Genomic DNA, 17,025 nt, shown 5'->3' on the forward strand with positions numbered 1-17,025 from the left:
AGGGCACATCCACAGCCTGCTGTGAGGAGCATCTTTTTTAAAGCGCTATGAAGGGGCACTGCTTGTCTTTATAAAATTGAGTCTGCTGGAAGAGAGAATGCTTTTTCTTTTTTTTTTTTTTTTTCCTCGTGCTTCTCTCCAGCTTCTAACAAATGGATTTTTGTTTTGGTGTGGCTTGACAAGGTTAGACATGGCAGGGTTACTCTCGGAAGGTGCCTGCTGCCTCAGAAGCGGCCATGCCTTCACCAGCACCCACATGTGGGTTATCCCCAGTCCGTACGGCTCACACCTTCCCTCTACTGAGCCACTTAAATTTTCCGTTCTTCACCGAACCCAAAGGCGAAATGGCGGTGCCGGGGGATGCTGTGAGGGCGGCCACCACACGGGCCGAGAACTAACTCATTCTCCTCTGGGAACCAACAACCTTAGGGACAGGAGTGGCGGGCACGGCACGGGGCAGGCGGGCACAGCCGGGCAGCCGTGCCAGGCCGGGTCCCAGAGCCCGCGGGACCCTCAGCAGCGCTGTCCGGCCGCCGGGCACACCCGCCCCGGGGGCGGCAGGGACGAGGCCCGGCGGGCAGCCACGGCCCGGGCAGTGCCCCTGTGCCCCCAGCCGGGCCGCGGGGCGGGCCGGGCGGCGCCGGGCACGCCGGGAGCCGCATTCCCGCCCGCATTCCCGCGCGGCGCGCCGGGAGCTGTAGTCGCGGCCGTGCCGCTCGGCTCGGGCGCTGGGGGCGGGCTGGAGCGGCTCCATTTTGCGCCCGTCGGCGGGGCTGCCCGGCCGTCCCGCGGCCCGGCCTGGCGCCAGGCAGGGCGCGGCCCGCCCCGGCGCTTCTCCCTTCCCTCTGCCTCCCTCCACTCCTCCCCGCCCGCCACCGGCACCGCCGCCGCCGCCGCCGGGGTGGGGCCCGCGCCCGCTGCCCCCCGCGCCGCCCGGCCCCCGCTGCCGGCCGCGGGCTGAGCGCGTCTCCCGGGGGCGCGGCCCCGTCCCTCCGCGGCGGCGGCTCCATGGTGCCCGCCGCCCCCCGCCGCCCCGCAGCAACAGGCAGGACGAGGAGGAAGCGGCCCCCGGGGGTCCGCACCGCCCCGCCGCCGGCCTGAGCGGCGCCGCCGCCGCAGCGGGAGCGACCGAGCGGGCGGGGGGCGCCCGCGGGCCGCCGGCGATGGCGAACCAGCTGGTGATCCTGAACGTCTACGACATGGTGAGGCACCGGCACGGCGCGGCTCGGGGCGGGGGTCTCGGCCCCCTCCCGGCAGGGCGGCGGCGGGGAGTGGCCTGCCCTGCGGGGGCCAGGGCGCCTGGAAACTTTGCCTGCCCTTGCCATGCCTGTCCCCGCGGGAGCTGGATCCGGGGCGGCGGAGCGGGAGAAGCAGCGAGCCCGGCGAGGGGAGGGCGAGGGCGGTGATTTGGGAGGTCTGACGATTTCCACAGCCCCTCTGTGACCTGCGACAGAAGTTTGCCGGGTCGGGTCTCCCAGTGACAGGTGGATCCGCTCCCTGTCGCCGGGGAAACTTTCCCTGCCGTGAGCGTCCCTGTGCTGTGCTGCTCCCTCTGCTACTGCCCCCAGCTCAGCAGCAGGGAGGCCCTGCCTTTCTGCTCACGAAACGCAGAAAAAGGTCCTGTGTTCCAAGAGGATGGTAGTTCGGGATAACCTCTGTCTCTGCAAGGATAAGAGCTTTTTAGCACAGTGTCAGTAAGGTGATTTTTTACTAGACCATAATTTATGAATAGTTTTGTTGTGGCTGCGACTTGGTAGAAATAAAGGAATCACTCCAGCTTGATTTGCAGCCCTATGAGCTCACCTTCCCTCCCTCCTGGATAATCTTTATGTGGCACCTACAGCGACTGTGGTATTGTCTTCTGTTCAGCTGGAAGCTGCTCAAATGCCATGGTAACAAATGAGGTGTAAGTACCTGCATGGAGCAGTAGGCTTGGATAAGTAATAAGAAAATATTATCCATTAATGCGTTTCAATCGCTGGAAATTAGAACGAGTGGCAGTATTTCTCTGCCCAAGTTTTAAGCCTACTGATACAGGGACAGTAAGATGGAGAACTAGCTTCAGGTGACAGTGGTTGTGTTACTTAGCTTATTTTGGATAGGCTATCCTACCACCACCATTTTAAAGTGAACCTTCGCTGTTTTGAAGGGGTGAGGGTATATAGTGTAGTGTCAGTGACTGCTGGAAGTGAGAAATTACAGCTTGTTTTGCTTGGGAACAGTCACATTCAAATGCTAAAATGTTTAAGTAATCAGTAGGGATCTATCTGGCTTGAAATCAAATATACTTACAATATCATAGCAACTACCCTGATTTTTGTCATTATTTTCTTTCATTCTAATACTTACCTTAGAAATCAATGTCCTTTTTTGGGGGATTTTTTTGCCCACTCCTGTGTTTGAGCTCTCTGTCCACTGAATATAGCCTGTTACCTGGAGTTTGGTTTCCTTCATTATAGACAGGGAGGGGAGACTGGAGACAGGAACAGTCTGTTCACTGTGATTTTCTGACAGATGGGAGGAAAAACGAAGGGGTCTTTGCTCACCTGGTTGGGCTCATATGTGATATTAATATGAGAAAAAGTCACAGTGTGCCTTTACACTAGACTTGAGGAGGGAAGGCTGCCCTGTCAAATGCATATATATGACTTCTCTGGACTACAGTGCAAATATATATATTGGGGAATCTCTTTTAGCATAAAAAAGATGGTTTTACCTATATTAACTGTAAATATTTGTACAGGGAAAGAAGTAGGACTTCAGTTTTGTGACTCTTACATAAGAATATCTTTGAAGTCAAGGCTTGACGCACTTCTGACTCACCAAAATGGAAGACCCACTGTTCTCATAAAGACTTGCTTAATTGTGCATTAAGTGATTCCAGTTCACAGGCAGGCTGTGAAACCTTAACTGAGTGGACTGACTCCTGTGTAAATGCCTGCCATGGCCTCTAAGAAACTCCATTCTCGCTATGCTGGTAGCACTGGTGGGGTGTGACCTCAGCATGCTGTTTCTTTTTCTCTTGTGATAGTCCACTCTTTCATTCACATCGTCCTTCCGTTTTCCTCCAGACCTGAATTGCTGCGATCAGTTTTACTCCAGCCATCCTAGGAAGGCTGGCAGTTGACATGAGGGAAGTGAGGAAAAAAAGCAACAGGAAGGGGGTGCTCCTAAAAGCTAGTGTCATATTTTTCCTAAGGACACGTTAGGGGGCTGTTGGTTATCCTGTTGTTATTACTGGGGTTCTGCCTGCATCGAGAATTCACAGTTTCTGAAGCCACCATCTGTGGAAGGAACTTGCTCTCCAAAAGAAGCAGCCAAGCACATTTATTTGCAGATGTTTGATTTCATGTAGGGGTGACTTTGTTGGTTGAAGCTGCACATCACCACAGATTATACACGGTATAAGATGAAGCCACTAAGGAGAATATTTCTATTTCCTGCTTCAGCCCTGTTTGTTGTTTTGTATAAATATCTACTTTATTTGACTGTTAGAGAAGCAGTTTTCCTTCAAACTGGTGAGAATAACACAGGTTTGTGTGATGTCTGGAAGATCCCACCAGCGTACATCCTTCATCAAACTCCTCTGCTAAACCACATCTTAGTCCATTTGAAACTTGTTTGAGACCAAAACCTCACCTTCATGTTGCATAGCAGTTTTTACTGCTTGTACAACAGCGGGCTGAAATCAATGGTACTGCTTTGTTTGGGGACACTAGGAGTGGGTGGAAGAAGGGAGGAGTCCTCTGCAATAGGAGTTTTGAAGTTCTGTTTATTCACTGAAGCATGCCAGCTGTGTATTTGAGACATTAGCAGGTTTTCTCTTTGCTTCTGACATTCCATGTCACTTGGAAATGGGTTTGGGACTGTTTTGTATTTTAGGGTTGGGGTTTTTTGTTTCTCTTTTGGAACAAGAGACATTGTTATTCACGTGGTTGACAGAACCAACTTTGTAATAAACTAACAGCATTATCTTAACCCAAACTGTGGCTTCCACTTCCCAGGCAGCTGCTTAGGTATGCAGGGGAGTGCTAAGTGACCTTGCTGCAGTTGGAACTCCTTACAGGAGTGAGGTGGTTGCTTTTGGAGGTATACCCTTCCAATGTCCTTAGTGCTTGAAAAAGCAAAAATCTTTGATAAAACCGAAGTGTGAGGGGGATGTGTGTGTTGTAGAAGAAAGTAGACTTTCAAGTACTGGTAACTTTATGGAGGGAGAGAAGCTTAAGGGCATATTTACGTGGTACAGTTCATGCCTTTGAACATCTTTTATGATCATTAAAAGGGTAGGGTGAAGGCTTTGATACATTGTGTTTTGAGAGCTGGAGTACTTTACAGCTTCATTTTAACTAACTGCTATTTTTAGGAGTCTAGTTTTTTTTGTGCCCAAGTAGTATTCTATTTCTTCCCTTGTCAAATAAGGCAATAACAAGCTAAAGTATTAATGTAAATGAAAGCTCTGAAGATATTTTTGAAGCACTGGGATTAGTGTTTTTCTTTCATTGCAGTGACATGACTTTATTGTGCACATAGAAAAATACTTCTCTAATATTTTCCTTATAATAGATTAAATCTGAAATCCTGTTTTACAAGACTGACATATTGCAAAATATTAAGGATGTGGGATTGCACCATACTACTATGGCAAAATCCATATCAAGACTAAAGGGAATCCAGTTTGTGTAATGGAAGCAAGGATGTAGCATTTGGGATCAGTTTGGGCATGTCACTGAACCAGTGAGCTATACAGATGTAATTTTAATTTACAATCTTTATTTTGTAAGTTGTATATAATCTTTTCAGCTGCAGCCAAATTCAGTACTCTTTGTTGCATTTGTCCTGCATTTCTTCCTTCAGTGAGATAAGGCATTTTGTTCAATGAGTAAATGGAACCAACCTTCCAATAGCTCATCCAGATTAAGTAATAATTAGATATAATTACTTTCCTAGGGGGAAAGTAATTCTGCCTCATTGAAATTCTTTTATCTTCAATTAACCTATTCTGTTCTTACTGGAAATATGAAGCAAAGTGCTAGCTTGCTTCTGGCACTTCTTCCAAAGCTGCTAACTTTGATTTTATTTGCCACCAGTGCTCACTTTGTGCAGTGTAGTGAGTTCCCAGTGTTTAGGTGGCACCAGTATGCAGGAGCACATGCTTGGATAGGGGCAGGCTGTGCTGAGTACCTTGTTGGATCAGCTTTCCATCCCATCCATCCTTCTGTACAGATCAATGAGAAGGCTTGGTGGCTCACTTTTCTCTCTCTTCCCTATACTTTGTGTTTGGTTTCATGGGGTTGTGGGTGGGGAGTACTGTGAATACTTTCTTTCCTCATTTTTTCTATCTAATAACCAGCTTTATTCTATCCTGCTGCATGTGGGGTATCTTGTAAAAGTTTTGTTCTGTTTTCAGGGAGCAGCCATAACCTTGCTTGGCATTAACAGACCCAATGGGAGCATGATATGTAGGCTGTTTGGAATTCAGCAGCCAGGTTCCGAGTTTTCTGGCCACAAGTGCCCAGGAGAGGGACAGACTAGAGCACCAGAGACCCTGTCTAGCTCAGTTCTAGGTTAGGTTCATTTGGATACACCATCCCATTAGGCAAATGTACTTTATTCCAGTGATGACAAACTGTACATTGACTGTGCCTACAGTTTTGACTATAAATATAAACCTGAAACTATTTTGAAATGGTGAGCTGGTAAACCGTGGGTTAGGAAGGGCTTCAGAACTGAAACTCATTTATGTTGCAGTAGCTCTTCTGTTTTTCCTGGGGACTTTCATTTCACCTTGTGAGCAAAATCAATTTTTTTATGCTCACAAACCCACTGAGATGAGTAGTCTTCGCATCCTTCGCCTTTCTTTCCCTCTTTGTATTCTCCCAGTATATGTCTTTCTATACAGAGTAAATTAATGCAGTGTATTTCTGGATGTAGCTTGTTCATACAGACTTGCTCTCTGCTGTTTTCTGGGGGGTGGAAGGAAAGAATTGCTAAGCCCTTCAAATAGACTAAGGTGATGATTTAGTGTAGTCGTCCATACCCCACTAGCTAACATAGCACTACACTGACAAAGCCAGAAATTAAAGCAAATAGTAAAGTTTAGTATTAAGCAAAATTTATCCAGTGATCACGATTGAGCTTTAAATAAATATAAGGCGCAAAATCTGCCTTCTCTTAATTCATATTGACAAAATTTCCCACAGCTGGTTTGTCTGTTTGTGACTGTTGGTGTGGCGTGCTCTTTTTGCCATTTAACTTGTTTTCGTTTTTATTAATAGCCTGTCACCCTGAGGTTTAGTGTGTCATTTTTATTGGGAGACAAAAAGCCTACACGCTGTAATGTTTGTGATGCTGCTGTAAATTACACACTTACTCCAGCCAACACATCTTCAAGTGTGACACCTGCAACCTTTTATATTTTTATCATTGGTTGTGCTTCATAGTAGCTTGCATCAGAAAACACTGATTATGTCAACAGGTTGTGTGAAGAAGATAGCTTCTTTTTTTCTTCCTGCTTGCTAAACCAGTATTAATTTACTGGGGGTACTACCTCAGCCTGTATCCTGCCTGCTAGTTGACTTGTTGAAGTCTGCTTTGCAAAAGTTCGCAGAGAAGCTCTGGGAAGAAAAAATCCTGTTAGTGGAGTAATTGACAAAATAATGTTTTTCTTGTATTTTCCTAAGATTTTTCTTGCTAGCCAATTTCAGTTTTAAGGACAACTGAGGCTTTTTTTTAAAGGCTTTGTTTCAGGTTCCTTCTCAAATTGTGTGTCACTTGAAATCTTTTGATGCTTGGAGACTTATACTTTGAGAGTGGTGATGCAGACAGTGAAAGAGTACTTTGAGGTTTTCCCTTATCAGCATTCTGCATCTTTGAGGTCTTGAGGGTAACAGTTAGCTTCTGATAGACACTTGCTGCTGCTGCACTTTCATAAAAGAAAAGAGAAAGCGCTAAGAGAAGTTTCCTTTCTTTACTATTTTTTTGCATTTTCTAAAAAATTTTTACTCTGATTGCTTTTGAAATGCATCTGTTTTCTGTTGGGTACAATGCAAGTGATGTATTAGAAACAAGTGTCAGACCTATGCAAAGGACTTAAACCTCATGTTTGGAGCCCCGTGCATCAGCAGCCTGGAGAGCTTTGTGTCTTTCTCTAGTGACCTCTAATTGAGTATTCAAAGACAAAATATAATAAGGTAATTTCAGTCCATCTCTGAGTATGTCTTGTGCTCATCTGTTCATAAGCAGGTGTGGTCATTACTGTTAATGACAGTCGGTGTGTGTATCTCACAGTCCTACATTCCGACGTACCCTGAAGAAAAACGTGCTCCTTAAAATTACAGCAATTGATTCTAGAATGTGTTCCACCTAATGGCAAACTTAACAGCCTACGGCTTGTTGACAAATAGAAGGTTCATCTGGATTTCTCCCAGGTTCAGACTCCTTGACTGACAAACTTTGACAGCACTAAAACACTGGAATAGAACCTAATGGAATTAATTCTCTGCATGCAGTTGGGGAATTTTGGTGATGTTGTCTTCCTGTAAAATGGATTGTGTAGTTTACACTCTGTGATAAGGTTTAATGCTTTTGATGTGGGGGACAGTCTGCTCTGAGAAGATAAATCTGTACTGCAAACTAACTACTGTTTTGGGTTTGTTTTTCTTTTCCTTTTTTCCTTTTAGTATTGGATGAATGAATATACTTCTTCCCTTGGAATTGGAGTGTTTCATTCAGGCATAGAGGTGTATGGCCGAGGTATGTACGAGAAAAGCATAACTTATTTTTTGTTTCAGTAATGCTGTTATTCAAAAAGCATTTTTCAGGTAGTGAGGGGAGCCTAGCTCCTGAAACCTGTTCATCTCTTTTCTCATCTATTCTGCCTCTGGAAAAAAACCTTGAACATGAATAACCTGGTAGCCATTGAGCATTCTTTTGTATAAAGCTGTGCAACTATGAAAAAGTGTGCAACTTACTCAGCCAGGCATATAAATCTTTATTTTAGGTTTGGAAATACTTTTAAAAACCTACATAAAACAAACGTGTGCTTTGTGTAAAGCATGGTTGAATCCGTTCCTCAGTTTTCTGTCAGCACTTAGTGCAAGGAGTTAATTTTTTACTACAGGAACAATAATCTGTTGCAGAGAGGCACCTAAAAGTGCGTGATGCTCGGGAAAAGGTCTGTTCCCTTTTGGTGGGTTGGTTTGTTTTAGAGACAGTTTCTTTCAAAGGCATCCCATTCATGCTGTTCATAAAAGATGCCCTTGTGATAAATAACAGCAATGCTTTTCAATTTTGCTAAACAGGTTGTGCTTGGGTGCTACAGCCTCCTGGTCTGTTCAGGCCACTTTGAGCCTGCACTGCAGCCAGAAGGTGTTTCTGTGCACGCCTCAGCACGGGCTCAGGTCTGAGATGTTTCTGCCCAAAGTGTAATCACACTCCAAGCTGATGGTGTTGCTGAAAGTAGTCCAGTTAAAGAAGGAAAATCTACTGCTGTGGTTTTTTTTTTTGTTTTTTTTTTTTTTAAATGTGTTGAGAGGCAAGGTGAAGGAGCAAAAGTCAGGGCATGCACTCCAAAGACCGGACTGCCCAAAATTATCTTAAACTATGTTTCAGCTACTGTAATGGTCACATTGTATCTGATATTGCAAGTGTTACCAGAAAAACAAATTGACAAAATACAATGCTTATTGTTAAAACTTTTTTAAAATTTTTTTTAATCTGACCCAGAAAGACCTGACTCTTAATAGTGCTGTGCCTGAAACCCAGTTTTTGAGCTGTGCCAAATACATGTGCCTCCCTTCCTGCTGGGATTATAGTGCCTTTCTCATATAGCAGGTCATGCCCCTGCTAGAACAATGACTTGCATTTTTCCAGGCACATCAAACCTTTTATTTATTAACCTGTTGTAAAAAAGATTATCCACAAAACTGACTGCTAGACTTGGGTGATGTGTTAGGAGTTTTGAGGAAAGGAAGTGTGAAGTCATGCTTAAAGCTTTTTATTACACTCTGGGTGCGGCGTGCTCTGTTATCTCACAGACACAGGCGGAAGCTGCAGCACACCATGATGCTTCCATGTAGTGTGAGTGCTTAAGCCAGCAGATGCTATGTGCAGCCTTGAGATGCATGCACTGGTTTACTTTCTTGTTATAATAAAGAACTTGTGAACTTGTAAAGAATTGAACTCTTGCAAATCAAGAAATTTCAAGAACCTATTAGGCCACTACACACTGCCACACTGAGGACTGTGGTGTACATTAATAGAAGTGCCATCAGACCCCTGAGGATGCAGTGCTCTGAATCCCCAATTTAGATGTATGTAAGTGCAATTCTAAAGACAAGTATATATAAAGATGTACAATTTAACTTGTAAATGCTCACTTATGCAATGAAAACCATACGTACTTTTTGCAAATTTATTCCAGTTAAACCTGTACACTGAGGTAGGAAAGTTCCTGTTAGTTTTTGCTTAGGCTGTGTAATAACTGACAAAGCTATTAACTTCCAGCTCACTTCATTTGCTCCTCATGTAAATAACATGCCTGGCTGCTAGCTTTAGATCCTTGTGAAGTCACCTTCCATTCAGTGAGCTCTGCTGTTTTTTACTGCCATCAGATGCTGGTTTTGTTAAATCTGAGCTTTCTCTTTCAGAGTTTGCCTATGGTGGTCATCCATACCCTTTTTCTGGAATATTTGAGATTTCACCAGGAAATGCTTCTGAGCTAGGAGAAACATTTAAATTTAAGTAAGAAAGATTATTTTCTATTTTCTTGCTCTTTGAGAAAGCATATGAAAAAGACAATTTGTTGCATTTATTTTTGAGGATAGATGTATTGAATTGTAAAGGATTTCTGACTTTCTGAGAAATTAATGTTTTTGCATAGAAATGAAAAACGGACAGAGGTGGTGAGACAATGAAGTGTCTACAGCAAAGAGCTCTTTTTTTAGCATACCATTAAATTCCTGAAATGCATACAAATTTTGTGGACTTGTAGCTAACTTTTATTATTCATACAGCATAAGCAGTGCAGTAACTTTTCAAGGTGGGTAATCAGGAAGAAAACATCATCTCTTGTGATAAAGATGAAAGTGGTGCCATAAAATGGAATAGAAAGAACCTTTGTTATTCTTGGAGAACAGAAACGTCTTTCTACCCACAATGGAGTGACTTTTGATCAATGTATGAACAGTAGTTCACCTGTATCATGGGAGCCTGATCACCCTCTACTCTGTTTCTCTTCTAGAGAGGCTGTGGTTCTAGGCAGTACTGACTTTATGGAAGATGATATAGAAAAAATAGTAGAAGAGCTTGGAAAGGAATTCAAAGGAAATGCTTATCACCTAATGCACAAAAACTGCAATCACTTTTCTTCAGCTTTATCTGAGGTAAACAAACTTAAAGGTCTGTGGAAAGGTGCTTCACAGGTGGCTACAGAGCATCATATCCTTCTAGTCCTCTGTAACATTTGGTTTAATTTTCCACTTCCTATCTCTGTTGCCTTGGGCAAATAAAATTTTTCAGGTTGTATTTGTGCTTGTGTCCAAAGCATCAGATTTTGCTGCTAAATATTGTTGTCATACATAGCTTGTGTTAAAGCAGAGGTGCATTCCTAAAGAGATGCCTAGTAAATAAAGTATTAAGATTTTGAAATCATTTTAGTTGTTTCAAGGATTGCTACTGAAGATAGAACTACTTGTTATTGTTATCAGATTATTCGTATTTCCTCACAGAACCATCACACTGTAAATAATTTTCAAAGTTATGATCAAGTTAAAGAAAGGCATTAAAGTTACTGAGATAATGTTAATCTTCTGCTTGAGAGGCTTTTGTCAAGTTATTGCTGTGCCAGCACCTGTGTCCTGGTCAGCTGGATCCTTGAGTGCTCATGCAGAGTATCTGACCGAGGAGTGGAACAGGCTTTGCTTTTTCCCCCTCAGCTTTGTTGTAACGTGATCAGTTTGCCAATATGATTGAATGTCTGATCATTCACATGTATATCCACACATGGGAAAGGGTCAGGAACAAGTAACCCAGCTCGAAGAGGGGAATGGAAACTTTGATTTTCATTGATAGTTGGCAATCTCTGCTTGACAGAATTAATGCTAATGTTTCATTCAAACACTCCAAAACAAGGATGGCTGTTTTTCTCATGTGAAGTTTCACTGATTTTATTTGGGTTTTTTCCAACACAGTTAATGCATATTTACTGTATGGCCTGTGTTTTATGTAGACTCATCTTCCAGTGGTAGTGGAAAATTTTATTGAGATGATGATTCATGTGCAATGCTGGTGGTACAAGTAAGTAGGGTGAGACACTGACAAAGCTGCAGTTGGTGTGAAATCTGGCCTATATGGCCAGGGCTTTGCCATACTATTCAGCTGCATAGTCATATTTTTTGCTGTTTTAGATCTTGTCCTATTTAGTGTTCAAATTGACTATAAAAGTGGGTATAATTGCAAGTTAAATACTGCTCAGTTACAGCAGAGTGATGCTCATATTCTCCAGATTTGCACTGTAATACCAGAAATGAATATGGAGGTAGTTAAGTAAAGTAGCTCACTCCTTGAATAGTGACAATAAAATTATTTAATGACTGATGTGCAGTAAAAATAACTACTTAATGCAACTTCATGCATTTTTGAGGAGTTGAACCCAGCTGTGCATTGTGTAGCTTCTCTTGTTCCTGTGAACCAAAGTGTGTGCTGGGCCTCTCTTGTAGGATGGTGACATCCTGTGGAAGTCATCAGAGGCCACCACAGTAAAGAGCCTCAGCTGTGTGTGTAACTCCATACAATTCTAGTATTGACGCTGTCTTTCTGGCCAGTTAATTTTAGAGTGCTTTTTTGTAATAGTGGGGTTTCTCCTGCAATTTCTGTTTATGAGGAATTAGCACTGAATAGAAACCATAGCTTAACTAATTTTTGTGCCTTTTATAGAAGTTATTAGAAAAGAGTGAGGTGGTTAGGCTTTTCAGGACTTCTAAGAAAATCATAGAACCAACTTTCACAATGGAATATAGGTGTTTGTGGGACTTGGAATGCTGCCTTTACTGATGGAGAAAGTCATAGTGCAGCTGACTCGGGTGCTTCTTGATTGGCATTTGTGATATGTAAACTGTAAGCCTGCTGCAGCTTTTGCTTCTTATTTGCAGTCCTGCAGTTTTGTTACTGCTGAATCCAGAAAACAAATTAACCCTTTCTTTTTCCTTCCCCCATAGATTCTCTGTGGGAAAGAGATTCCACGATGGGTGAATCGCCTTGCCTACTTCAGCTCTTGTATACCCTTCCTCCAGAGCTGCCTGCCAAAGGAGTGGCTAACTCCTGCAGCCCTCCAGTCTAGTGTTAGCCAGGAGCTACACGATGAGCTGGAGGAAGCTGAGGATGCAGCAGCATCAGCTTCCTTGGCAAGCTCGGCATCTGGGTCTAGAACTGGACGCCACACCAAATTATAAGTCCTCCTCCAAAGTAGCAAATACTTCAGAAATACTTTTGAAATACTTCAGTTTGATCTCTTCAGCAATTGACTTCCTGACAGAACGTGAGAGCCAGCTCTAGAACATTGTTTTTATATGCAAAAAACAAAGCTCTCATCAACCCCTGTTTCAGCTCAGGATTATTTACATAGTGAAAAGAATTGCTGGGAGAAAAGGGAAGGATTTTGTGTGAAGCCACCCTTTTCATTTCCACCTGTTGGGTAGACCTGAGTTAACTTAACATCTTGCATAAAGCAGAACTTAAATTATTTGTTTACAGTATTGTGTACTGCTGTTTACATGTCCTATAAGGACTCCTGCTACCATGGAAGAAGAAAGAATTTGAGTTTGATTTAACTGTTGGTATAAATCAAAAGCAGTGGTATGATGCCCTGGATGAACTTTCCCCTTTGTTTTCAAGATTTAAGGCAGGAGAACACTAAATTGAGGAATGCCAGAAACTGCTGAATACTATATGTGAACAGGGTACTGTGCACTTAAAGTGGCTGATGTAAACAGGTAGATTCCAGGATGTAGGGAGACTGGTTTGGTCTAAAATCTGTTCCTAGAAGTATGACCTCTACATTAATGAAACTGTGGATTTTTGCACATATGAAGGGAAATTTCTATTTTATTGCAGTGTACATCAATCAATTTTTTTTTTCAATTCAGACATTTAGTTTTCATCCTGTCTTGTGTCTTTACTTGCAGTTTATTTCAGGATTTAAACATGTGAATATCATCTGCTAGAAGCATCAACAAATTTTTCACTTCTTTGCTTTACTTGATTTCAAACTTGTTAGTTTGAAATCTAAGTTAGTACTTGTATTCCTTTTTTATTTGTTTGTTTCGTATAGTTTGGAATCATGTAAAACAAGCCATTTATGGTTGGGGAATGGCCTTTGCTTCCTGCTGCTGATTTTGCTTCATTTGAGTTTGTAAACATTTGTGTCCTTCCTTTTTTGAGCTATAAATTACTGCCCAGTTGTGCATATCCGCACAAATGATAGAGAAATCCTAATTTATTTTCCCACAGTCTCTATCTGTGGCATTAACTTTCTTATCAGATGTAATGAAGAAAAACCTGAAAATTGCTTATGCACCTGCGTGTTTACACAGCAGAACCCACTAATCTGCACACATAATTATATCTGAAGGTAAGAGATACTATTTTCTAAAACACAGAAGTATGTTTGCTGGTAGATTATAATTAGTGCTAAATTATAATTAGTGATCAGAATATATAATGGAATGCCTTATTCTTGTTCACTTACCAAGAGAATGAATTGTTCTTCCAATCATTAGTGTAAATTAGTGAGGTTCTATTGTGCACATAAGGCTACAGTAGCACAAACATGAGGGAGGTGAGCTTGAGTATTTTGTAAGACTTGCTGCCTTAAACTAACAAAAAACATCCCATCCCTGAAGGGATCAGCTCACAAAGAAGTGTGCATTACTAGAAATATGGATGATTCTTACGAGCTTTATTTACAGTCTTTTGCTGGGTTTAGTTTTTCTGTTGAATGAAATACTGACTCTGCAGTTTCTGCTGTTTAAAAGCAAAAAAAAAAAGTCCTCTTGGAAGGCAAAATGCTTCATGTTATGAATGCTCCTGGCCATGGGTAGTGGTGCCATTGAATCCTACAGGAAGGTGCAGTAGCTGTATCATAGTAAGAATTCTTATGGTTGCCAGCTCCAACTTGTATTAGAAACAAGTGGAAGTTTTATTTCTGCTGCCACCTGGGTTGAATCCTTCATCAGACAGACTTTAGGTTTTCACTTCTGTTCTATGATGCAGTGTAGTACAGAGAGAGATACACTCAGTTCTAGGGGGGAAAATCAAGTGAGACTCTTTCTGGAAAGAGTGAGATAATAGTAAACATCTCCATAACTGTATTTTGGTACGTGTTTTAATAATCTCTTCTATCAAGTGGGAAATGCTTAAAACTGGTGAGTCTGCCACTAACTTCATCCTCTGTTTGATCTCCAGAAGCTGGATATACTGACCCTCCCTGTTGAGTGCTTTCCACTCCGAATTTGAGTTCTCCTTTCCTTCTTTTCCCTGTAGTGAAAATGATTATGGTGGTCTCCAGTCAACTCTCAAGCATCACAGGACTGAATCTCACGCTACTCCCAGCTCAGACAACAGGCTGCAGACAGGTTCCTTTGTCTCTGCTGTGCAGCTGTGGTAGTAATGTGACTAAGTCTCTTGGCCAGGGCAGGTCCTTTATTTCAGCTCAGGGTTGAGGCCACTGATCTAGCAACGTACTGTAGCTTTTCCTAGGCTTTAGGAAAAATAAATAGAATGATTTTTCATTGCTACCTTTTATGTACCAAAATCAGCTTTTTAGGCTTCTGATACATCCAGAGCGCTAGGTCACAAATCTCTACACCTTCATTAACACACACAATTACAGCATGTACAATGCAAGAACATGACAGATCACAGCACAGTTTTTATTTAGAAGTAAAACTAAGACTATTTTTTATAAAGCAGACTGGAAAGTTTGTAACAAAACCATTCATTTTATTGTTAGCTGTACAGGTGAAAATACTGTCTTATGCTCCATAATAACTTTTTTCTGTTTGTTTTGAAACCACCCATTGGTAAATCCTGTGAGGAAACTGACACCTGAACCCTGAAGGTTGTTGGGTATTGAATCAAAGCGAGCAGTACTGTAACTTCCATCGTGTGCTGTCAGCTCAGCCTCTGCTGGATGCCTGCAAGTCACCCTGCCAGTGGTTACTCCAATTTGTTAGCAATAGAGCAAGTTACCTTTCACCAGCATTACTGCCAAGCAGGGATTACTTTAGTCTACTAATGACCACACTGTGCTAGGACTAGAACACTTCAGAATGCTGTGAGAAAGCTGGACACCTGTGGAATCTTTTCCATCAAAACGGGTAGAAAAATATCACCACTTCAGGGTTCTGCTCTGTTTACTTTCTCATTCTTGTTTAATTTTCTGTGAGATAGTACTTTTGATATGTATTACATTGTTTAACTCAGTCATTTTATTTAAATGCCATTTTCTGTTCAGCAAGCCAAAAAAATCCAATGTACTGTCAGTGTGCACCAGTAACTTCGGAGTGGCTTGGTAAAAAAAAAACATAGTTGCATTACTTCTAAAATTTGCAATGCAATTCTGATCACTATTGATAGATTATAATTTTCACTGTTGGAAGTTGGTTACAAGCTGAATATTCACTGATGCATTTTTTGTAAACTTGTATTCAAGTTTACTACATAGTATTTGTATAAAATTCAAAGAATTTTGACTTTTGTTACCTGTACATGGCAACAAGTTGTCTAGCATCTTAAACTTAAATCCATCAGTTTATTAAAAATACTTTTATAAAAAAAAGTTGGCTCTGTGTGTTACTCCCCTTGTACCTACAGCTTGTTTTGGCAGTGCCACTCAAGCTGATGTTTGGTTTTGAGCAATGGTTTTGAGGGACAGTGAGACTACCCAAGGGTTTCCTGGAGTGAAGCTTTAAGCTGTTAGGCTGACATGGGCATCAGGTGCTGCGGTTTGGTTTGTGTGAGGCATCTTCCCCAAACATGCCAAGCTCTGGCACAGAGCTGGCAGCAGCCCTTGAGGGTGTGCTTTGCCAGCACTGAAAGGTGTTGGCACTGGAATTTTCAAAGGGCAGATGAGTCCATGTGTTTTAACAGCAGAGAGACTTCCCTGCAAGTTGAGGGCACTGATGGATGGGGTGCTGTCCAAGCTGGTGTTGTCCCTTCCCATCTCTCCCCACAGCTGGAAGGGGATGTGTTTTGGCATGTTGTGCATGCTGAGCAGGATGTGTCCGTGTGCAGTATGTGCAGTGCTAATGAACATTTGCTAGGGCTTGATCTGTTGGAGAGGCTGTCCAGACACATGTGTTCCCTTTTCTGTGTTTCCCTACTCACCAGTAAGCCTGCAAGAGAGTTTGAGCAATTTGCAGCCTACTGAAAGGAAACTTGACAATAGTTGATCAGTTGAAACAAATGTGAATTCCAGATAAACTCACTTCTGGTATCCAATAGCCCTGTCAGCTTCTAGGAAGGTGATCAATACACAAAAGCACTGACTGCATTGTTTGCTAGTGGGTGAGTGGCTGCATTCAGTGGAGTTGGTCTTGAAGAAAAGATAAATGTTCCAAATGAAATTTTAGTTTCTAAAAGTTTATTCGACCATGCAGAAGTACATGACAGATTTGTCATGGGAACAGCTTTGCAAGAGGCAGAGGTGTTTTATGGCTATAGCAGCTTAGTCCTGTCACATCCCCCAGAATAAATACATTCTTTCTCAGTGCTTCATACAGTGCAGTGGAAATGGTTATTGGACAGTTCCTGACTTTCTCTGAAATCCTGTGGTTTGATCTAAATCAGATAATAAAAAAAACCTTCAAACTTATCAATATAACAACTTGTCAGGGCAGCTGTGGCAGTTCTTTGGAAAAGCAGCTGTGCTCCACTGGCAGCTCCCATTCCTGCTGGGCTAGAGTAGGGATCTTGTATTTTTCACATGATCTGATCCATTAAAATTAACATATAGCGAACTAAACCAGG

At 42.4% G+C, this 17,025-nt stretch overlaps 1 protein-coding gene across 2 annotated transcripts; it reads left to right on the plus strand.

Moving 5' to 3' along the window:
- Window positions 1-751: 751 nt before the first annotated feature.
- DESI2 (desumoylating isopeptidase 2) lies at window positions 752-15,836 on the plus strand. 2 transcript variants are annotated; one of them, XM_064414692.1, is made up of 5 exons: window positions 752-1,202; window positions 7,680-7,752; window positions 9,648-9,741; window positions 10,241-10,382; window positions 12,216-15,836. In XM_064414692.1, exons 1-5 carry the CDS (start codon window positions 1,164-1,166, stop codon window positions 12,447-12,449), a joined length of 582 nt encoding a protein of 193 aa, XP_064270762.1. In that variant the 5' UTR covers window positions 752-1,163; the 3' UTR covers window positions 12,450-15,836. The 2 variants fall into 2 exon arrangements, with proteins under 2 accessions (XP_064270762.1, XP_064270763.1); XM_064414693.1 differs by lacking the exon at window positions 752-1,202 and adding an exon at window positions 1,235-1,690.
- Window positions 15,837-17,025: the final 1,189 nt, after the last annotated feature.

This window comes from Passer domesticus, chromosome 3 (genome assembly GCF_036417665.1).
Source record: "Passer domesticus isolate bPasDom1 chromosome 3, bPasDom1.hap1, whole genome shotgun sequence".
NCBI lineage: Eukaryota > Metazoa > Chordata > Aves > Passeriformes > Passeridae > Passer > Passer domesticus.

Coding starts and splice junctions, on each gene's coding strand:
- DESI2 (XM_064414692.1), top strand. CDS start 1,164: ATGGCGAACCAGCTGGTGATCCTGAACGTCTACGACATG. Junction 7,753..9,647: donor CATAGAGGTGTATGGCCGAG/GTATGTACGAGA, acceptor TTTCTCTTTCAG/AGTTTGCCTATGGTGGTCAT. Junction 9,742..10,240: donor GGAGAAACATTTAAATTTAA/GTAAGAAAGATT, acceptor TTTCTCTTCTAG/AGAGGCTGTGGTTCTAGGCA.